Source organism: Brassica rapa, chromosome A02 (assembly GCF_000309985.2).
Source record: "Brassica rapa cultivar Chiifu-401-42 chromosome A02, CAAS_Brap_v3.01, whole genome shotgun sequence".
In the NCBI taxonomy this organism is placed as follows: Eukaryota; Viridiplantae; Streptophyta; class Magnoliopsida; order Brassicales; family Brassicaceae; genus Brassica; species Brassica rapa.
The window spans coordinates 1,883,577-1,906,501 of record NC_024796.2 but is presented as its reverse complement, the minus strand read 5'-3'; the positions used below and the strand labels follow the sequence as shown (position 1 = coordinate 1,906,501).

General features: G+C 34.7%; 4 protein-coding genes and 2 non-coding genes across 7 annotated transcripts; 2 read left to right on the top strand and 4 right to left on the bottom strand.

The window, feature by feature from the left end:
• Positions 1 to 5,424: 5,424 nt before the first annotated feature.
• Positions 5,425 to 6,616, bottom strand: LOC103850769 (N-alpha-acetyltransferase 50). The gene is made up of 3 exons (XM_009127555.3): positions 6,363 to 6,616; positions 5,976 to 6,095; positions 5,425 to 5,888 (listed from the first exon to the last, which is right to left on the bottom strand). The coding sequence occupies exons 1-3, from the start codon at positions 6,514 to 6,516 to the stop codon at positions 5,683 to 5,685; spliced, it is 480 nt and encodes a 159-aa protein (XP_009125803.1). The 5' UTR covers positions 6,517 to 6,616; the 3' UTR covers positions 5,425 to 5,682.
• A 261-nt stretch (positions 6,617 to 6,877) lies between these two features.
• Positions 6,878 to 6,949, bottom strand: TRNAG-UCC. Its single transcript has one exon. It is a non-coding gene; the product is annotated as a tRNA-Gly (tRNA).
• A 2,096-nt stretch (positions 6,950 to 9,045) lies between these two features.
• LOC103850768 (putative FBD-associated F-box protein At5g56440) lies at positions 9,046 to 11,993 on the top strand. Its single transcript, XM_009127553.3, has 3 exons — positions 9,046 to 9,140; positions 9,217 to 10,260; positions 10,359 to 11,993. The coding sequence occupies exons 2-3, from the start codon at positions 9,307 to 9,309 to the stop codon at positions 10,677 to 10,679; spliced, it is 1,275 nt and encodes a 424-aa protein (XP_009125801.1). The 5' UTR covers positions 9,046 to 9,140; positions 9,217 to 9,306; the 3' UTR covers positions 10,680 to 11,993.
• LOC117132125 lies at positions 10,730 to 14,268 on the bottom strand. 2 transcript variants are annotated; one of them, XM_033285719.1, is made up of 4 exons: positions 12,170 to 14,268; positions 11,751 to 11,953; positions 11,536 to 11,661; positions 10,730 to 11,446 (listed from the first exon to the last, which is right to left on the bottom strand). In XM_033285719.1, exons 2-4 carry the CDS (start codon positions 11,949 to 11,951, stop codon positions 11,156 to 11,158), a joined length of 618 nt encoding a protein of 205 aa, XP_033141610.1. In that variant the 5' UTR covers positions 11,952 to 11,953; positions 12,170 to 14,268; the 3' UTR covers positions 10,730 to 11,155. The 2 variants fall into 2 exon arrangements, with proteins under 2 accessions (XP_033141610.1, XP_033141609.1); XM_033285718.1 differs by lacking the exon at positions 12,170 to 14,268 and having other exon boundaries at positions 11,751 to 12,063.
• TRNAG-UCC lies at positions 13,987 to 14,058 on the bottom strand. The gene has a single exon. It is a non-coding gene; the product is annotated as a tRNA-Gly (tRNA).
• Positions 14,269 to 14,282: 14 nt separating the features above from the next.
• On the top strand, positions 14,283 to 20,914 carry LOC103850766 (probable indole-3-pyruvate monooxygenase YUCCA4). Its single transcript, XM_009127551.3, has 4 exons — positions 14,283 to 19,133; positions 19,235 to 19,483; positions 19,738 to 19,860; positions 20,351 to 20,914. Exons 1-4 carry the CDS (start codon positions 18,507 to 18,509, stop codon positions 20,585 to 20,587), a joined length of 1,236 nt encoding a protein of 411 aa, XP_009125799.1. The 5' UTR covers positions 14,283 to 18,506; the 3' UTR covers positions 20,588 to 20,914.
• Positions 20,915 to 22,925: the final 2,011 nt, after the last annotated feature.

The following is a 22,925-nucleotide window of genomic DNA, read 5'->3' as shown; positions in this document are numbered from 1 at the left end:
TGCTGCAGGTGCTCTCTTCCATGAGCTTAGTAGAACTCTCTATGTTTCAGATACTACTATTAGGGATGTTAACGTAGGGTAAAATAACCCAGCCCAGCCCAACCCACAAATAACCCAACCCAGTTTATACCCAACCTGCAAAAACCCAGAAACATCAGGGTTGAAATCCAAACCCAGAAAATAAACCCAATATGGTATAGGTTTACCCGTGGGTACCCAAAGTATTATCTTATTTATTCTGAAGTTTAGCAGTTTTGGCAGGAAACCTCGCTTTTGCGGTTTTGGCGGAAAAACTCGTTTTTGATTTTGATGGAAAAACTCGTTTTTACGGTTTTGGGAAAAAACTCGGTTTTCGGCTTTGACGGGAAAACTCGATTTTTCGATTTTGGCGGGAAAACTCGATTTTTCGATTTTGGCGGGAAAACTCGGTTTTGCGGTTTTGGGGGAAAAACTCGGTTTCTCGTCTTTGGCGGGAAAACTCAATTTTCGGTTTTGGCGGAAAAACTCAGTTTTACGGTTTTGGCGGGAAAACTCATTTTTTGCGGTTTTGGCGGAAAAACTCATTTGCGGTTTTGGCGGGAAAACTCATTTTTTTGCGGTTTTGGCGGGAAAACTCGGTTTTTGCGGTTTTGGCGGGAAAATTGAGTTTTACGGCACTGGCGGGAAAACACCTTTTGCGGTTTTGGCGGAAAAACTCGATTTTGGGGCTTTCAGTCGGAAAACTCGATTTTACGGTTTTAGCGGGAAAACTCAGTTTTGCAGTTTTGGTGAGAAAACTCAGTTTTGCGGTTTTGGCGGGAAACTTAGTTTTATGGTTTTGGCGGAAAAACAAGTTTTGTGGTTTCGGTAGAAAAACTCGATTTTTCGGTTTCAGCGGGAAAACTCGTTTTTGGTTTCTGTTAGAAATATTAGTTTTAGGGTTTTTGCGAAAAAAATCATTTTTTGGTTCTGATAGAAAAAAACGTTTTTGCAATTTTTATATAATTTAATTAAAATGGTAAAAATCTATATATATAATTGAAAACCCATGGGTACACCATTACCCTTTTGTATTTACCCAACATAAATATGGGTTTTAAAATTAATACCCATGGTTGACCCAATTAATCTTAGATGGGTAAAAACCCAGCCCATTATTAGTGGGTTTGGGTAAACCCATGGGTAACTACCCATGTTAACATCCCTAACTACTATATACATGTGTGTGAGAGAAAGACTACAGATGAGAGTGAACTGTTTGTGTGTTGGCTTCACTGATGACAGTGACTGAGTGAAGCCTTGCGTTTATGGTATTTGGTTGGGTGACATATCAGTCCTGCGGTAGTTGAGATTAAGTTTACATGAGAGTTTGGACAGCTTCACATTGTTACAAGACATGGATACTTGAGGCTGCGTTCAACTTAATGGGTCATCCTTTTTAAGTGGAAGTTGGCTCTGACATACCAACAGCAGCATCAGTTACAAACGAAGGAGGTACCTTGAACCTCCTACACTGATGGTGAAGAACCATTTTGAAGCATCTTTTTCTCTGTCACGTACTTGAGGTTCCCTCTAACCATCCAAGACAACTTCATCAGGCTCTCTCAAGAAGAAGAGGCATCCTGACCAGAAGAAGCAACTATTTCACAGGTTGATCATAACATGAACACCATAAGGGACCTCCACTCCATTAATGCAAGTAGGGGTGGGCACTTTACCCGAAATCCGAAGTGGCACCCGAACCCGATCCGAAAAACCCGAACCGAAATCCGAACCGAAATAGCAAAATATCCGAACGGGTATTAAATTAGGAGAGATTGGATATCCGAACCCGAACGGGTAATATCCGAACCCGAATGGATATCCGAAGATAACCGAACATATGTATAATTAACCTTATATTTTTAATTTACATCTTTCATTTTATATAAAATATTTATATTGATACTACACATACTTTAAATTCATATGATATACATACAATTACGTAGAAGATGATTTGCTATGCACTTAAAATACATGTCAAACTTTTTATTTCAACAATTAACAAAAAGTTACATCCAAAATTTAAAAACAATAACCAAATTAATGTCTTTTTAGTTTGAAAATGTTATGTCCAAATCTATTAACCATTCAATCTATTAAAAATACAAAAAATAGTTAAGTGAAAGTTATATATTTAAATACAAGAAATTTGAAAAATGAAAATTTTAATATTTTTTTTCAAAATCTAAATATCCGAACCCGATCCGAAATAACCGAAACCGAACTAAAAATACCCGAACCCGACCCGAAGTACAGAAATACCCGAACGGGTTCTACACCTCTATACCGAAATACCCGAAAATCCGAAATACCCGACCCGAACCCGAACGGGTACCCGAACGCCCACCCCTAAATGCAAGTGTAGTTGTGATTAGAAATTGCAGTAAAAAATAGTTTGTTTACGCTTTGTAAATCTGAAGCATTGAATAATAAACAAAAACAAGGTTGAGTATGTAACAAGGGGTCAATACCATCTCAATAAAACTTTGTTCTGTTCAATGAATGATTCAGTGACAATTACAACAACAAATCAAAGATCATATCATATAATATCCCTAATACAATCAACCTTCTGAAGTGAATTCGATCTCCTTAGCTAGCTAGCTGCCTATACCATGAACTAAGTAGGAACCTGTTTTTGTATGCAACACGTGTAACCCACTAAGCTGTACAGAAACTCTCCTTCTCCGTCTGCAAGCAGCATCTGTAACCCCATTGGTGATCAACCCAATAAGATCCCCAAACAGTAGTGTGATTGTTAACAAACAAGTCTTCTTCCCACCGGCTTTTAGGTAACGCTGGCTCGTAGCTAACTGCTGAGGAGGTGTTTGGAACATCTTCACCATTACCGCTCTCATCCTCTGGACTCTGTTTGAACAGATAGTCCACCCTCGCCATTTTTCTATCTTGAAACCTCTTCTCTTGCACTTGGCAGTACTGTGATGTGTCATAACCATTCCAGCGGTCCCTTTTGCCAGCATAATCAAGCTCAATACTCTCGATCTTCTCATCAGCAGCGATGTGTTTCCCTGTGAATTTAGCTCCAACTTTTCGTGCTCTTTCAAAGCAAGATTTAGCGTCGTGTGTCATTGCACCACAGCTAGCAAAACATCAAATAAAACCCGCAAATTAAACAGATTGAATACTCAAAAAAAAAAAAAAAAAAAGAAAGAAAAGAAACAAGAAACATCACCAACACGTTTCTTACTTTGCACAAGCCCCCTTTCGATACTTGTTTGCGTGGTGGATCTTCGCTCCACGTTGGTACCATCGCCACTTCTTCTCGCGAGCTTTCTCCGCTGGAGCCGCCGCTGCAAAGAAAATTCAAACATGAGATGAAACAAATCTTGTTGAGCAATTATTAAATGAAACGCTAAGAAAACTCATTACCCTTTCCAGATTTCTCCGTTGATGATTTCATCGTTTTCGATCGTCGCTTCAGTACACAAACCCTAGCCTTAGCCTTTGCTTGCAGAGAAAGTAATGTAGATGATCACTTCGCTTGCAACAACGGCTCTTTATAACAAATTTAAAAAGAGGTTAAAAAAATTTCAACGGCTATAATTAGTCTTTTTTCAAACATAATTTTTATATTCATTTACTGATATTATGTCACATTTCTTAGTCTACGTACATTTCATTCTCCATATTTGGTTTTCCAATGATAACTATTAAAAACAATTTCTTTATTAAATAAATAAAAACAAAATTATTTATAATAATTCGGTAACCTTTAGAAAATCTTTAACAAGATTAATATGAAACCTGAAAACAAAAAACAAGATAAATATGATTTCAAAAAATTAATAAAATTATAAGATTTTTATAATTTGTCAAAAACACAAATTTGTTTACTCTTAACTTGTAAAGACTACTGAACTTGAAAAAAAAATTGTTTCTTTTTTACATTTCACACGCTGCATGAGCCTTGTTTTAAGATACGTTGCATGTACTTGTAACCAGTTTTTGGGTATGGCTTGCAAAAAAAAAACCTTGAATCCGAAGAAATAAACAGAATCCGATCCAAAAAAGTAGTATTGAATCAGAACCGAAATTGTTCAGATATCTGAACGAGTTCAAAATTTTAATATCAAGAGAACCTAAACCGAATTCGATCTGAACCGAAATACTTCGGGCACCCGAATATATCCGAAATTGATTTACATACTTAAATATATTAAATATTTTTAGATTTAATATATACATATATATTAAATATATAAGATGATTTGAAGTTGTTCAAAATATTTGAATATTTAAAAATATATACAAATAGTACAAAGTAAATGTCTAAAATTACTAAACAAAACTCAGAACACAAAAAACAATATTTGAAAATATCTGTTGATTCTCTATCCAAATATTCAAGTCAAACCAATTTATATGTTAAACTTAAGTATTTGGTCAATCTTCTCAAACAGACCTTTTTAATTTTTTGTCACAAAAATAGCATTTCAAAAATAAAATGACCAAAATAGCCTTTTTTATTTTTAAAATTTAATTTTAGTTCTTTTATTTTTAAAATTTTGAACTCATCCCAAAACATAACCCCTTAGCTCTAAATCCTAAGTCTTAAATTAATTAATCCTAAGGGTATAAATGCATATTTACTCTTCAATAAAACTTATTTTGGTCGTTTTTCTCCTTGGAAATCTATTTTTGTGAATTTCTCTAAGTATTTTGGCATATATTTTTTCGAATTTATATGTAATATATTTTTTATTTTTAGATTTTGAAAAATTTAAAGTATATATAAATTTAAAATTTAAAAAATAATGTAATCGGATTATCCGAATCCGAATTAAAATTAATAAATATCCGAATTTGACTGTAATTTTTAATCCGAAATCCGAATAAACCTAAATCCGAACGCCCATCCCTAGTAAAAAAACACAGTCAGCCTTGTTTTCAGCCTTCAAGACTTTGGATTTAGATCGTTGATCACATCCTCCATATCAGAAACAGTAGAGTATAACAGATTTTGCTTTTCTATACTTGCATCAACGGCTGTAAATGCATGTTCTAGTTGAAGATCTGAGTCCCTCAAGTGTGTCACAACCGATGATAACTTTTCTAGAGTGTCTTGGAGCTCCTTTATGCTTTCGTCTAGCTTTTGGTATTTGGATTCTGCTTCCTCAGCCCGTGCTTCAGTTTTGGCTAATCAAGCTTGTGCAAGGCATATATATACATGTAGCTTTCCAAACAGCTTCTTTGACATTCCTTTAAAGACTTCCGAAGCGTTCTCTTGGCCAAAGATTTATCAAGGCATATATATTCATGTAAGGCATATACATTCATGTAGCCCCACAGTTTGTTTGCATATTGATCTTAGCGCTCAGATCAGCAGACGTTTCATCTGCTGCATTTTTTGCTTTGTATGAATATGAGAATCAGAGCAAGAATGTTGAATTGGCTTAGTTAAGTAAAATAAGAGTTGCAAAGTCAAAACTTCCCCAATCAAAAGGTCCAAAACCAAGGGGGTAACAGATCACTAGGTACAGAGAAACATCAGTTAAGGACATCAAAAACAAGCAAAACTTAGGAAACAGACGCATTGTAAGTTTGTAACGTTAAGAATAGACTTGAAAATTGAGCAAACAAACTGTGGGGGAGGAATGGCTTCCCCCAAGTCACGTTTACTGTCATCATTTGTTGTCTTCAGATTTGAGCAAAGGACTTGGTGACAACATAGCAGTCTCTAGGCTCGATGTTGATGTAATAGTCTGGAATGGTATCTGTGATGTCAAACCCAAACTTCTTGTAGAACTTGATCGCATCTTCGTTGTTCGTCTGAACATGCAAGTATATCTCAGACACATTTTGCTTGGAGCACATGTCAAGAACATGATTCAACAGCTTTGAGCCTGCAAAAGAAAATGTTTTGTTTAAATTAAAAGACATATCATTCCTGTTTTCTCGGTGCAAAGATTCAAGTTTGGTATGTGACTCACCAATGCCAATGCCGCGGTATGGTGCAAGAACACCAAGAGTCATTATATACACTCTCATGGTCCCTCCTTTCGTCTCCAGCCGACAAGCAATAGCTCCAACACATATGTCACTGTAATAAGCTGAGAAGAAGCAAAAAAAAAAAACATCTCTAAAACATCAATAGAGACAAGAGATGCAACTGAATTGGCCAAATCACATAACAGCTCATAAGTAACAACTGTTTAAAAAAGAAGGCAAACAGATTAAATCGAAAAGGCATCTCTTCTATAGAATCTTCTAACTTGTCTACCAAAGCCTAATCACATAACAGCTCATCACTCCCAAAGCAACTAACTTTATTCTATTAAAGGGAAGAGAACATTGATCCATAAAGACAGAAGACGAACCAAGCTTGGCGAATTCGCCGGATGAGATTGCGTCAGCGTAGTACTTGTCGTTGTATCGAACAGGGAACAGAACAGTGTTGAGCTTCTTAAGCTGCATCATGTTTTTGTCTCTGACTCCATCTATCGATACGCTGGCTTCTCTCCCAGTTCCCATCGCCGACGCCGGTTGCTCGGAGAATCTAGTAAACTATAGTACGGCGAGAATGAAGGGGAGACAGATCCGGCGTTGTAAGGACAAAGAAGGAAACAAAAAGTTGAAGGGAGGCTTTTATTTATATATAGGAGACTCTGTTCAGACATAACGCTATTGGGCCTCTAATAGATACTGGGCCTCAACTAAGCCCACACATCTCCAACCTTCTCTATCGCTTAGAGAGTTCACTATTGCCATACTTTAAATTGAGGGTGGAAAATAAGAGGGGAGTGTGATCTTCTACTTCTTAGATTGAAATTTGAAATTTGAAATTAGAGGATAATTTTGGCCAAAAAAAAAGAAATTAGGAGTTAAATAAAATTGCGTCTGCCGGGAGTCGAACCCGGGTCTATTGCTTGGAAGGCAATTATCCTAACCGTTGGACTACAGACGCTTTTGTTTGGTGTTTTTATTTAACTTTTTTTGTCGTGATACTGTTCCGCAAAGACGTCCCTGTCTCATCTTTGGTACTTGCCATAAGATGCACTTTTGAGACTGTAGATTTTTTGGGAGATGCATGAATGACATAAGATAACACTTTTGGCAGGTATGTACTTGACAACATCCATTAAACTTTTTATTATATTCTTTTTTCATGCAGTACGAGTAAAATAGCATATTTTGGATAACGTATCATGTAAGAATATCATTTTATCATACTTAAATTTTACTTGGCCGTTCACAAGAAAACTATAGAGAAGTGGATAACATAGGAGCGACAACGTTGTGTTCCTGCATGTTTAGTATAATGCTTTGAAAATGTTGAGTATTATTGGGTACAAAGAAATACGGGTGGACATTGAGCAAATACTATCAATATTTTTAATATTTGTGATTAGTTTTATATGCTATATGTAGATATTTAATTTTTGATTTTTTTGCTCCGAAAATACGTATACGAAAAATATACAGATATTTCATAAATATCTGCGGATATATCATCTATTTTGCTTGATACAAATAATCGAGAATAAAAAAATACAGATTTGTTCTTAATATTATTTTACATGATACATAAAATAAAATAAATAGTGAAGTTATACGTTTTGTAATTTTTTAAAATTAGTAAGAAAAATAAAAAGACAAAACTTAAGAAATTTTGTTTTCTTGATTCAATACTTTTATAAGTAATAAAGTGAACATAATTTATTAAATTATATGTTAAAATAATAATCTGAATATAATTTGTTAAATAATTTATTAAATCATATTATTTTCTTGTTTTAACTATTGAACGTTTTTTAAGGTAAGGAATATAATTATTTCATTGCTGGTTGAGGAAATTGTAAAACATAGTTGAAAATATATTAAGTGATTTGGTAAAGACTTATCTTAACCAAAACAATGGAAGTATGAACTTATCTGGACTGAGCTAATCAAAACCAAACCTAATTTCTGGAAGAGAAATCAAGCCAAACGAAAGAAAGAGGTTAGCTCTTTTTATTTTCCCGATTAAAAGTATTTTCTTTCATAAAATTTACAAAGTTTTGGTGATTCTTATTCTGGATTTACTAGGGTTCGATCTGGTTCCCAATTGAATCCAAGGCAAAATCAGTTTAATATATCAAGTTTGGAGGGTTAGTTGGTCTAAATATGAGCAGTATATGTGAGCTGAGTGACGATTATCTCAGGAAGATACTGTCATTGATTTAAGAAATATGTAGTACTAGTTACCATGATTTTCAGCTACCATGTATCGAAAATTGCTCTTAAAAATCTCTTTAAATTATGGGTAAATTTATGCGAAATAGCTGTATATTTAATTTAATAAACTCATACTATCAATAACACATTTCTAGTTTTTCCGTTTTGGAAATGTTCTGTTCAGAAAATTACAAATGCATTATTTTTATTTATCACACATCTATGGACATGTTATAACTGTGGACTAACGCTATTGGGCCTCAACTAAGCCCACACCGTCCTTTAACCCAATTAAACTTTACAGACGCATTCTTCAGCATTTTTATTTTCTCTTAGTTGGCAAAGTAAAATATTACGGAATGGTCAAGACAAAGACGTCCATGTCTCATCTTTTGTACTTGACATAAGACTAGATTGTTTTGTACTTGACTTAAGATACACTTTTGAGACTCTAGATTTTACGGGAGGTACTTAACATAAGTACACTTTCGATATGTACTTGACAATATCCATTAAACTTTTTATTTTCTTTTTTCATACAGTACGAATAACATAACATATTTTGGATAAGAGTACCTTACATGATACCATATGTTAAAGGACTTTTTGTTGGGAAAATTAAAATCATATTTCCAATAATTTGTTTTGAATTATTGCCAATTATCCTTTTATGTTGTTGTTTCTCCGCTCTTTAACATTTATTTATTTTTTATAAAAATAAATTATCTATTATTTCATTGTTGGTTGAGGAAATTGTAAAACATAATTGAAAAGATATACTTGGTTAAGAGATTTGGTAAAGACGTATCTTATTTTCTTTAATTAATAGCCCAGTTGGGTTTTTAATATATAACGAATGGCCGAAGAAAAAAGAAGAAAAACCAAACATAATCTCTGGAAGAGAGATCAAAGCTTGTTTACGAGACAGACGAAAGAAAAAGGTTAGCTCTTTTATTTTCCCTATTAAAAAGAAAGGTTAGATCTTTTTCTCATAAAATTTACGAATTATTTTTGTAGATTTGCTAGGATTCGATCTGGTTCCCAATAGAATCCAAGGCAAATTCGAATTTATATATATCGAGTTTGGAGGGGTTGGTTGGTTTAAATATGAGCATTATATGTGAGCTGAGTGACGATTTGCTCGTGAAGATACTGTCATTGATAGAGAATACGAAAGAAGTTGTGGGTACGAGTCTTGTGTCAAAACGATGGCGTTCTCTGTGGAAACTTGTTCCAAGGCTTGACGCGTCAAGTTCAGATTTGATCAACAACTTTCTGATGCTAAGCAAGGCTCCAGTTCTAGAAACACTCAACCTCAGACTCGATGAGAATAGCTATGACCCTGAAGAAAATGAAAGATGGGTTAGTATCGCAGCAGCTAGACAGGTTCGTGATCTCGAGCTTCTTCGTTACGGTTTCCGCCGCACTTCATTGCTGCCGTGTCCTAGGAGTTTATTTACATGTAAAGGACTCGTGGTTTTATGTCTCCAACAAGTGTCGATTTGCGATATTCCTTCGACAGTATTTCTCCAGACACTCAAGACTCTGTCCCTCGTATGTGTCAAATTCGTCTCTAGGGATGGACTCGTTCATAGGCTTTTATCCGCTTGCCCTATCCTCGAAACGCTGACTGTATGTCGATGGTCGGAAGACCGTGTGACAACCTTCGCAATTGCGATCCCGTCATTGCAAAACTTGTACATCATGCAAAGACCAGATAGCGATGGGTTAATATATGACTGCGAGTATGTCGTTAATGCTCCTGCTCTAAAGACCTTGAAAGTTTTGGATAAATTTGGTCACTTCCGTTCATTAGTGAAAATGCCTAAGCTGGTTAAGGCAGAAATCAAGATTAGACAAGAGGACTCCGAGAAGCTTATGGGATGTCTAACTTCAGCCAAACATCTTTCCTTATGTCTTACTTCAGGAGCCACGACGCCAAAATCTTTTGAGTTTCTCTGTCAGGTCGAGTATCTAGAGCTATGCACTAATTGCTCTTCAGATTGGTTGTCTCTTGTACTAAGACATTCCCCTAAACTGCGAGTTTTGAGGTTAAGTCGAGTAAGTTATCTTGCTACATACATAAATAATGCTTCCATTTTATTTTTTTTTCCCCATACTTATATATATTTTTGTTTTTCATTTTGTTGATATCTCAGAAAAACTGCGGCATGTTCAGAGAGTGTGGGCCTCAGTGGGATTTTGAAGCTCAAAGGGGTTTTGAAGTTCAATGGGAGAAACCGTGTTGTGTTCCTGAATGTTTGGTGTCTAGTCTCGAAATTGTTGAGTGGATTGGGTACAGAGGAACAGAAGCAGAGAAAGAAGCGGCGATTTACATTTTAGACAAGTCAAAACACCTAAAGAAGATGACATTATACCGAAAAATCACCAATTTGAGGGAGAAATACCGTACACTGATAGACTTGATGTCCAGGATGAGTTGTGGTTGCACATGTCGGCTTGAGTTTGTGCGCTTGTGATTGGTTTCTTTCACTTCTTGCTTTTTAATTCTTCTTATGTCTATGTCTTATCTCAAACTTTGTATTGTGATAACCAATCTCTGTATTTTATGGTTTGTTTTGGATATTTAATTGGATTTTTCTTTCAGCTAAACGAGTCGCATCACATTTCTCAGGATGAAACTGAGCATTGCGTTCTTCTGATTAAACCATCAGAAACTAAAGCATAACCAAGCACGGTGATCAAATCCTTAGTATCAGACATTCTCTTGTAAAACAAATATAGTCAAAAACAATAATAATATGACACATGTTTCCTGCCTGAATTATTGTGTTATTCTTTTCTGATTTACAATGCTATTAGTCATTTACAATGCAAGTGATGACCCCATTAACAAATCTCAAAATGGCAACATAGAGAGGAAGAAGATAGTGCAAATAGGCTGAGTTAAGATGGTGATGAAGCAACCAGGATCTGACAAAGAAGGCTTGTTTGTCTACTTGTTGTACCTCTTGGATGGCCTTTTTGTTGCTTTTGGTTTGATGACTCTCGGTTCTCGCCCATAGTCTTCCATATCCAGGACATCATCTAAATTGACCCTTGGGCACAGGTCACAGATACCGGTTACTCCTGGCTTTGTATCAAACTTGACCAACACTGTATCAGACTTGACCACTTGCTCTACTGTAGCAGAATAGCTTCTTGAGAGAACGAGACTTGAGGCAGCTTCGGAAGTGTAGAACCGGAGGCGATGCTCCTCAACGCCAAAGTATTCAGCCACATCATCCTATAAAACAAAACGATGGGTTTTTTTTTTGCTCATTAAGATACGGATCTCAGTAATAAAGAACACGAAGAAGTATAACGTACGTGTACCTTAAAGCTTTCAAAGGTAGCTTCTTTATGGGTTTTGAATGTGCAACTTTTATCATGATCGCTATCAACACAAACCTTGATCATCATAAGTGATGCCTCGTCCATTTCGTTTTCCTTCAGATTCACCTGCCAATTTAAAAAACATATCTATCTATCATAACCTTAGCTATACAAGCATATCATCAAATTCAAGAAAAGGGTCAGAGAGTTAATACTGTGTTTTTGTCGACTCCTCCGACGAAATTGTCCAAAGCTTCGTAAACATCTTTACAATTTTGAAGATCAAGTTCCGAGCACGTAAATTTGATTAGACTCTCGTTCTCATCCTTCCCATGAATCACGTATCCACCCTCAAACACCTGTTCTTCTGTTTTCTGGATCATTGCGCCCAGGCAGCATTTCGCTTGGTTATCCATACCTGTACACATTATCAAAGAAGATTGATACTTAGCAAAAAAGAAAAAGAACTTTGCCATGATCAAATCCAAACTGAAACAATCTTTGAGAAAGACGATCGCGTAACCTAACTTGATCTACACGTAAACCTAACTAACCAACTAAAGAAAAGATCGTAACTTTCTCTTTCGCTATGATCAGTTCATCAAAAAGAATCAAAGAAAAGGCATTTAGTTACCGGTTTTGTGGTTAGCGATGTCAGAAACCCAGCTTCTGTAAGACTTCGAGTTCGAGAGGAAGAAGAAACGAAAGTGCTTCAAGTTGCGAGAGGAAGAGAGCGAACAAAAAAAAGAAAGTGAAGTGTTCAAACTCTGTTTTATAATCTCTTAAGGGGTACTGTTGTAATCTCCTATTGGCTACCGTTGTTCAACCGTCAACCCGTCAACTTCTTCCCCTATTCTAATTTTCACTAGGATTTTATTATATTTTATTTTTGTCGAAAATGATTATTTTTCTTTTGTAGCCATTTCTTGCAATGCGTTCAGAAATTTTTGATAATTTTTAGACATTTTTTGGGAATATTATTATTAATTAGGGGAATATGATCATATAAGTCCCCTTTTTATTTTATTTTTTGAACAACTATCATATAAGTCCCTAACAAACTGAAATTAGCAGAAAAAAAAACTCCCTATTTCTGAATGGTCAAATAAAATACCAAAGTTGATCAAAAAAAAAAAAAAAAAAATACCAAAAAGCATAGTTTATATTATTAATTGAACCCACGGGAGAACGCTGAACCGGGGGTATCAGAAATATCCGCTTTGGAGAATTTTACTGGACCGGTTGTTCACACCAATGGCAGTGCATACATTTCCGGTTTGGAGTTTGCAAACCCGAAGGTTTTGGTGGTTGGCTGTAGATATTCCGGTATTAAGATGTGCTTGGATCTTTGTACATACAATGATCTGCCTCATATGGTCGTTAGAAACTCTGTAATTAATTAGTTGTGTTTAGAGGTTGCTCGTTATCAAAGTTCACTATCATGATTATGCTGAGAATTTAATATTTCGACCCAAAAAACAAAAAGAAAACTACGCTGAGCTGATCTGGTTTAATTAACTATTATAATGACGCACGTGCATGTATTACCAAGACACTGTTTTGGTCTATCGAGTTTTGGAATAACAAATGACACTACTAAAACTGGTGGGCAGTTTGCTTGTGCTTCTTGCTAATTCTACGCTGGACAATACCGACCGGCTAGGCCTCCGAGGACCTAAAACCGGACCAATTCAGCTCAAGAACGCCACCTGAAAAACTCCGGTTCTTGATGTAGGCGCCATATCTTTGATACAATCCGGTCAATTAGAGTAAGTTCATAATTCTAGTTTTTTGTTACATAAAAAAATTAGTCTTCTATAGCTAAACAGATTAGAGTCTAGAGATATGAAGTGAAGTAAACGTAGCATCCTGGTAACAGACCTGGGTTAGAACAAAATGGGCCTTTCATGAGTGAATTTAAAAGTTGTATACTTGTTTATAAGAATTTCAAAATTACAGATCCTAAAATAGTAAAGAAATTTATATAAAAAAATGTAGGATCCAATGCGCACTCGCATCACAGCCTTATAGCCAGCACTGCCTAGTAATATTGAACTTATTACATGCGTGTGTTTGTATTTTGTGATTATGAATATAGCTGAATGTTATGAGTTTCTGTTTAAAATTTTCTAACATAGTAAATGACTCTTCTTGTGGTTAATGAACACTAGGTGACACATGCGGTGGGAAAATATAACGAAGAAGTGGGCAAAGTTTGGACGGGAAGGAAATAGAATTTGAGTCAATAATATTTGCGACCGGGTGTAAGAGTAATGCACCCGATTGGCTCAAGTACGTCTAATCATTCTTCCTCGTGTTATCGTCTATAAGTGTGATGATGATTGAACCAACAACATAGGCATGGGATTGAAAAAAAAAACTTTGAATTATTTGAACCAACAACATAGTAAATTTTTTGAGTGCCCAGATGGAAATAAAAAACAAAATCCATGCGTCTGCCGGGAGTCGAACCCGGGTCTATTGCTTGGAAGGCAATTATCCTAACCGTTGGACTACAGACGCTTGTGATCTACCTGTTTAGTTAACATATTTGGTTTTTTAAAGTAGTTCCGCACTCATCAAAACAAAAACGTCCCCATCTCATTTTGGGAGATACTTGCAAATGAAAACCAGTTTCAGAAATCTTCACGTGTTCTGGGACAGTTTTATACATTACGTAAATTTATTTTATTATTAATTTGCTGAAAAACCAAGGGACATTGATGTCATGCTTCACACAAAAATACATTCAATTATATAAGTAGTTAAGCACCATCCATCATATACTATTCTATTTTTTTCATACATTACTACGGATAAAAAGATCATATCTTGGATAAGACATCATGTGTGTACAAATTAAAATTTACATGGCCTTTCACAAAAAAAATTATAGAAAGTGGATTAGTATGACATGGATGCTAAATCCGGGTTTCTTGAATCGGTCGGAGTTAATAGCGGTTAAGTCTAAAATTTGGACTTGAGACACTTTTAATGGTAGTTCAATTCTTTTTCGGCCATAAATGAATTCTTTGTATATTCTGTAGAAGTATGTAAAGTTGTAAACCATGAATAAACCCAAAAGTTTTGAAAACATTTTCATTCACACATCCACTGCTCGTTTGAACCATGTTTTTCTTTGTCGTTTGAACCAAGTTACTAAACAGTCATTAACATATACAATACCACATCTAGTACCATACTAAAATTCATTTAACTAAATTTACAGAATAAGTGACTTATGTTGATATGAGTTACTTAATTACTTAGAAATGCTATATACGACGTCAAGAGTAATAGTCCAATACTAACATACTGCATATCGATCCAAAATTACCAATTAAGATATATCAGCTTCCTAGCCTGCGTAGTATTATACACTGTATGTGTATATATATGTGTGGTCATGTAACTATGATCTATGATGAGACAAAATGAGGGAGAAATTCAAGCCTGACAGAAAAATTCCAAAGAGCACTGAGTCGGGAGGATGCAGAATGAGAAAATTGAAGAAGATGCCAGAGGAAGATATATGACGCTTGTGTAGGACCTAAAATCTTTTGTCTACAGTATATAATATTCTTGTTTTGCCATTATCGATAGTTTATACAGCATTGCTGATGTTGATCCATCCAAGATCCACAATATTCCTCGTCTAACCAAAGGGACCATCAATACATGCATGTAAAGTAGATTACTAGTAGCTGATACACTTGCATAGCTTGTAATTTTCTCCTAGATTAGTCATGAGTCTAGGCTCTATTGAACTGTAAGTTTAGGACCATTTTAGTTAACAAAGAAAAACAAGGCCCATTCTACTATACCAAGCATGCATACATAATGACTCTATAAGTTGTTTGATTGTAAATATGTATTGTGTATAAGAGCATTACACTACGGGTCTCTATAAAATCTCTCACAATTAAAATAAACCAAAATATTGGAAATAAGAGAGATGATAGAAGAGTTTCCATTTGAGAGACTCGCGTGTGTTTGTGGAAAAATTATCATACATAACAATAACACCACATATATGTGATATATTTTTGTAAATTACTTAACTATAAATTAATTGCAGAGTAGATCATTTGAGCATATATCATTAGAGATATATGCGGAGTACCATAGATAAGCATGATACATGAAAAAAGCTTGGCATGCTAATTAAATATTGTTAGTATGAAGACATACAGTCACTTACTTATATTTTACAATAAACATTTTTTTAGTCGATTGGAGTAAACATTTGTGTTTATTTGGGTCCATGTAATAATAAGCACACAGGTCAAATGTACGTCTAATTTGTGTTTCCATTATATAAATACCCTGAAAGTAAGATAATGTAGTTGGCTATCTAACCATTTACGTATGATATCTTTTAATTTACGTCTTAATTGTGTTAAATGATATTCATAATAATGTCAAACCTTACTCAATGAGAATTTTTAGCAATTAGCATGCACCAAACCATTGATTTAACTCTTAAAACACTACATGCGCAAGCATTTTAAAATATGACACAGTCTCTCTTTTCTTATAAATAATATTTCAGTCCATTCTTTCGCGTAGACTGCACTCTACCTATAAATTACGTGTATATATATAACAAATTAACGCAAATATCTTAAACAAGTAATTAAGAAGCACATAAAATAACATTACCTTATTTGGCTTTAAAGCCTGGATGAGTGAGATCCCAATGTATTGGTTTAATTAATAATGATTTCTTAATCTCATGGTTTTGATTCTATCAGCATAATATTATAAATGTCATCATATTAAATATAGCTGAAATCTGTTGGCAGTAAGCTATTTATGCATATATGTGATTGGTAGTAGGATTACATGATTCATAATGTATAAGAGCATCTCCAACTCCACTCTATATTTTACTCTAAAATATAAAAAATAAAGTGAGAAATAAAGTATTAACAAAAAATAAAAGTATTTCTCTATAAATGAAGTAATTTTTTATTTTTTGTTCATTACTCTATTTTTTCAATTTTAGAATAAAATATGAAGTGGAGTTGGAGATGCCATAAGTTCATTTGAAATATGATGCATTTGCATATAGTATGTTTAATAGTATTTATATAGCAACCTCAAAGGTTCGTAGGGGAAGTGGAGGTAGGCTGCATTAGTTGACATTTTACCGAAGGAGTGGTCAGTCATGCGCAACGCAATTACATTTTCCACATATCTACTTACTAATATTAATTATGTGTGTTGGTACAATCCTCATTAACTGTTACCCCTGCTAAAGAAAAGTAGATAATATCGATAAAGCTATAAAACGCAAATTATCTAAATAATTCGTATGAAGTATGAACTCATTAATATTGGCTTAACATATTCATATAAATAATCCTGAAATATCTGTTATTTCTTCTAGTGACATTTGGATTCTTTTCACCTTTTTTGTTGTTGCAAAAGTATAGCGGAAGAGCTTACAGTTATTCACATTTATTCCTTTTGCTTAATATTTGTTAAGTTGTAAGAAAGTTTATCTAAAGTGATCCACAAACCACAATGAATACAAATGATGGAAAAAGGGCCAGAAGACCATATCTATAGAGACCTTTGTTTAGGTAAGCAATGTTAATTAGTAGGAAGTTAATTACCTGAGTCTTCTATAATACTATCTTAACCTCGACAAACTTTCGGTAGAAGATTAATTATAAAAATCTAAAAACGGGATGAATATTTTTTTTTTTTGTCACAAACTAACTTCATTAACTTCCAACTAGTTAGGTGGGGGATTTAAAACATCCACAACCACCTCTTGTTCATACAAAGATAGGGCTTTCTTTACTAGCAAATCTGCCACAACATTCCTCAAACGAGAAATCCACAGAAATACAGAATCATCAAAAGACCTCGCTAAAAGGAGGATATCTTCTACTATGCCATAGAGCTCAGGGGGGGTTCTTTGCTGTTGATAGCCTGGATCAATTGTACCGAGTCCGATTCAAACCTCACCCTCTTCATGCCTTGGTCCCGACAGGCAATTACCACATCTCTAAGCGCAAGCCCCTCCGCTATGAGCACAGAGGCAATGAAGCTGATGCCCCTTTGTCCTCTGGTACTCTGTTCTCTGGTACACTGTTCTCGGTGCTTCACAATCCATCCTAGGCCAGCGTTTCTGGAAGATTCCGACCAGGCAGCGTCCGAGTTTGCCACTATTTCAAACTCCCGCTCACAAAACTGAGACGGTAACTGAGCTCGCTTTTCCTCCTTTTCCTGCGCGTTCTCCCATTCTCTGGCTGCGGCTATAGCTTGTGATAACGTATCTGCTGGATTCAAGTATTAAAAACGATATACACCATGAAACACTTCAACACAAATATATACATAATATATTAAGGGGGTGTTTGTACTGTTAAACTTAAAAAGACAATGTTTAAACTTTCAGATGAACACTATTCATTTTAAAGTTTTATCTTGTTCAAAGTTCAAACATGATATGGTAGACCGTAAAGCCAAGCAACGTAAGTGCAGAAGAATTTTCTTAAGTGACATTTATAGCAGAAAATCTAGTCATTAATAGTAGAAAAATACAGTTTGACTACTAGAAAATAATTTATGGCAAAGATTATACAAGTGGTTATATTTAATATCTGCACCATTTTCACCCATCTTAGACCTACTCTGCTCCCTACACTATACAGTTACACATCAACTCAATACCCAAACAACAAGAAGATAAAAACCCCATAAAACCCATTTACTTTGAAAAACACACACACAATCCTTTCCTTTTCTCTCACGCCTTCTCACTCTCTCTATCTCTACCATTTACACCTCATCTTATATTTACCAACTTCGCTTCTTGGTATTTCCCGAGAAACATTCAAGGGAAGCCCTAAAACAGGTCACTTCTTAGGTGCGTGTGACCGTCAGAGAAAAGATAGACAGCTTCTTTATTTCTTTCTTCTCCTTTTTCATTAGTTACCCTCTCTTGTTAATCAAACATGAGCTCTTGTTTAGAAGCTGAGCATAGTCCAATCTTTGTTAACGGTCCGATCATCGTTGGTGCCGGTCCGTCCGGTTTATCCGTAGCGGCGTGTTTGTCAAACCGAGGCGTGCCATCGGTTATACTGGAGAGAACCGATTGCTTAGCTTCTTTATGGCAAAAACGTACCTACGACCGTCTTAAGCTCCACCTCCCTAAACACTTTTGCGAGCTTCCTCTTATGAAGTTCCCCAAAAACTTCCCGAGATACCCCTCCAAGCAACAATTCATCTCTTACATTGAGTCTTACGCTGCCCGGTTTAATATCAAACCTGTATTTAACCAACCCGTCGAGAAAGCTGAGTTCGATGTCGTCTCTTGTCTATGGAAGGTGAAGACGCAAGACGCTGTGTACACATCCAAGTGGCTCGTGGTGGCAACAGGGGAGAATGCTGAACCGGTGGTACCAGATATACCGGGGTTAAAGAATTTTACTGGACCGGTTGTTCACACCAGTGCGTACAAATCCGGTTCGGAGTTTGCAAACCGAAAGGTTTTGGTGGTTGGTTGTGGAAATTCCGGTATGGAGGTATGCTTGGATCTTTGTAGATACAATGCTCTGCCTCATATGGTTGTTAGAAACCCTGTAAGCATCTAATTAATTTATGTTCAGTTTTTCATTATCAATGTACATACAAATGATCAGGCTGAACTAATCGGGTTTAATTAATTACTATAATGACGCAGCTACATGTATTACCAAGAGACTTTTTTGGTCTCTCGAGTTTTGGAATAGCAATGACACTATTGAAATGGTTTCCACTAAAGCTGGTGGACAATTTTCTCCTGCTTCTTGCTAATTCTTATCTTGGCAATACCGACCGGTTAGGCCTCCGACGACCCAAAACCGGACCAATTGAGCTCAAGAACGCCACCGGAAAAACTCCGGTTCTTGATGTAGGCGCCATATCTTTGATACAATCCGGTCAAATTAGAGTAAGTTTATAATCATAGTTTTCTTGTTAAATAATACTTATATAAGTCTAAACTGCTTTTAGCTAGAAAGATTAGAGATGTGAATCAAACCTAGCATCCTGATAAATGAATATAAGTCTTTCGGAAGAAAAGATTAAATACTTTTTTTTCATGCACGCGTTTGTACTTTGTTTATTTAATATAGCTGATTTTTATGACTTTTGTTTTTATTTTTCTAACATAAATGATTCGTCTTATGGTTTAATAACTATTAGGTGAGACATGCGGTGAAAGAATTAACAAAGAAGGGAGCAAAGTTTGTGGATGGGCAAGAAATGGAGTTCGAGTCGATAATATTAGCGACCGGGTATAAGAGTAATGTACCCGATTGGCTCAAGGTACTAAAAGCATATACTAATCATTCTTCAACATAGATCTCATATATATATGCGATGATGATGAAATTATTTGAACCAATAGCATACGCATGGAATTGAAATAAACTTCATTTTCAAGAATAACGGTGATGGTGATGGTAGAAATGATAAGGATACGAATATATTGATAGACACACACATGCAAATAAGGTACAAAGGCTATTGAATAATTGTAATAGTTTTTAGTGTTATCATTTCTCATCCATCGCTTTCTATGATACGGACGTAACACATGCAACAAAGGGAACAACATTCCAAAACTCTAATTTTATCCATGCAGAATGGATTAAAACCTTTTTTCACTATTTGAATTCCCCAAAATTATAAATATTTGTATAAAGACAACAACTCTCTCGTCTTTTTCCTTGTTTTCACCGTCTTCTCTCCCTGTTTTTGTGTTTATTTGTTTTATGTAATGGAAAAAGTATAAATGATCCTTTGAAATTTACAGGAAAATAGTTTTTTCACAAAAGAAGGAATGCCGAAGACGCCGTTTCCTAACGGATGGAAAGGAGAGAATGGACTCTACACTGTGGGTTTCACGAAGAGAGGGCTCTTGGGTACGGCATTTGACGCCGTTAAGATAGCAGAGGATATAACCGACCAGTGGATGAAATCTAATGGTCCGTTGAGTGCTAGTAACATTTGTAGTTCTTGTATCATCCACTTTCATTTCAATAAATCATAATAAATGGTTACCTTTTGTTTTGTTGTTGTTCTCATTTTTTTATTCATTTCTCTGTTTTCTATCCTTGCATGATCTCGGATTGTAGCAGTTACGATGATTTTCCAGCTACATGTATCATAAATTGCTCTTAAAAATCTCTTTAAATTATGGGTAAAATTGATGTGATATAGGTTCTGAATTATGTTTTTGTTATTTAATTTAACAAATTCAGACTATCAATAACACGTTTCATGTTTTTCCGTTTCAGAAAATTACAAATGTATTATTTTTTAGTATTTATCACATATCTATATACATTTTATAACCGAGGACTTAAAAAAAAACTATCATTGAAACCGTAGTTACTGTGATCAACATTTAACTTTTGTTTCGCTTTTTCCATATAAAAAATCATAGTATATCAACATTTGAAAATGATAGTTTATCTTGTGTGATTTTTTACATAACCTTCTTTTGGATATGCTTATTAAATTAACCGAGATTTGAATTTAAAACAAAAATTATCAGTCGTGTGTTTTACTTCAATTATACGTAAACAGTTGAACATATGATACAAATCTACATTAGTACTGTCAGTTTTTATAAATTGGAAATATAGGTATATGATTTGGCCATTATTTTGACATATGGGATGTGTGGACTGTGAGTAAGTGCCGAAAATAATGACTGTTCGTTAATGATTTAAAAATTATTTTGAAAATGGTCAATACTGTTCAGTTAATATGAAATTTTACTATATTTTTTTTAAAAAAATATTTTTATTCATAGGTTGTCCACGAGGACGACAATGATAGAGCTCTGACGGATTTTGGATCATCTCGTACGAGAACTATCAGACAAGATCTTCTTACGTCATGCTAGTATGCCAATATACATTATGTGCATAACTGGGTATCTGTGCTTCGTATAGACGTATAGTTATAAAGGCACCATACGTCATATCACCAGATGGGTTAAAATTTAGTTAGAAAGCAACATTTAATGAGAAAAGATTGATAGTTTTTGGGGAAAGGTTTGAAAGTTGTGATGATTATTAAATGATAGTTTAACAAAGTCAAGTATCAGTACTGAGTCCAAATGTTCACATGAGACTCGCGAATGTGCCTACTGATGTTTTCTTTTTTCTTTTTTTGTAAAAAAGTGTCTACTAATGTTTCCACGTATTTATTTTGGCTCAATAAAAAATTCTTTAAAATGGTTATTGTCTGTTTTGAAAAAAATTATATGAAATTTCTACTTATTTAATATATTATGATCATTAAATATTCTGCATTATTTTTATTATTGATGAAGATAGATGGAATATGATTGAGAACCTTGATTATAAAACCAATTAGTATTGAAATTTAGTCAAGAATAATCTGAAGATATCTCAGTGGTATGTTGCTTTAATGAGCAGCTTGACCTCCGCTCACAAATTTTATGCAAAAACCTAATAGTAAGAGTTTATGTCATCTAAATTAAGTTCAAAAAAAAAAAAGAGTTTATGTCATCATCGTCTGTGTTTATCACGTAGGCTTGAAATGAGAAGGACCTTTCACTATCTCTCTACCTCTTTTGATTCCCTCTGTCTTCTTGTTTTTCTTCTTGTTTATCAAACATTTATTTTGTTCTTTTAGCAACGTTGTTTTTGTTGAATATACGTCTATAGTTTTGGATCCATATGTTTACATGTTGAATATACGTCTACCACTGATACGACAAGTCTATGTTAGAGATGTATATATGGTATCACGTGATTGAATTTTAGTAGGATTCGATATTATATAGTTGTAAATACACATATACGTGGAGCCAAAGGTGGGTGGGGCATTCAGTTATTTGCCTTCGGTTGGTTGATTACTTCGTCTTTTAATTTGTAAACCATGCAATTTTCTTTCTATACTAGTGGTTTGTCCGCGCTTCGCGCGGAAATGTTGTTTCAATTGTATATATATGTTGTATTTTATTGTGTTTTTAATGTATCTTATCAAGTTAGGTTATTGTATTTAATTTTTTCTATTACAATATGAGAGGTTTTTTAGCAACTTCGAAGTTGTGTTTTTGTGTACTTACTGGTAATTGTATTTTCAGTGAAGGTCTTTGTTTATCAACTCCTAAGTTGTGTTTCTAATGGGAATCAAATATGTGAAGGCTGCCCTCATTTAAAATATTTTTGTGTGTTTTTGTGTAAATCTATGTCAAACATATTTAGCATGCCTTCTATTAGTTGTTTCGGTCTCAAACTGTCTTTGGTTACCTTGTATTGATGGGACAACAAAAAATAGCTAAATCATTTTCTGGCCTTCTTACATATCAGAACTAAGACTATGCTGAATATTTTGTTTTTGTTTGTATC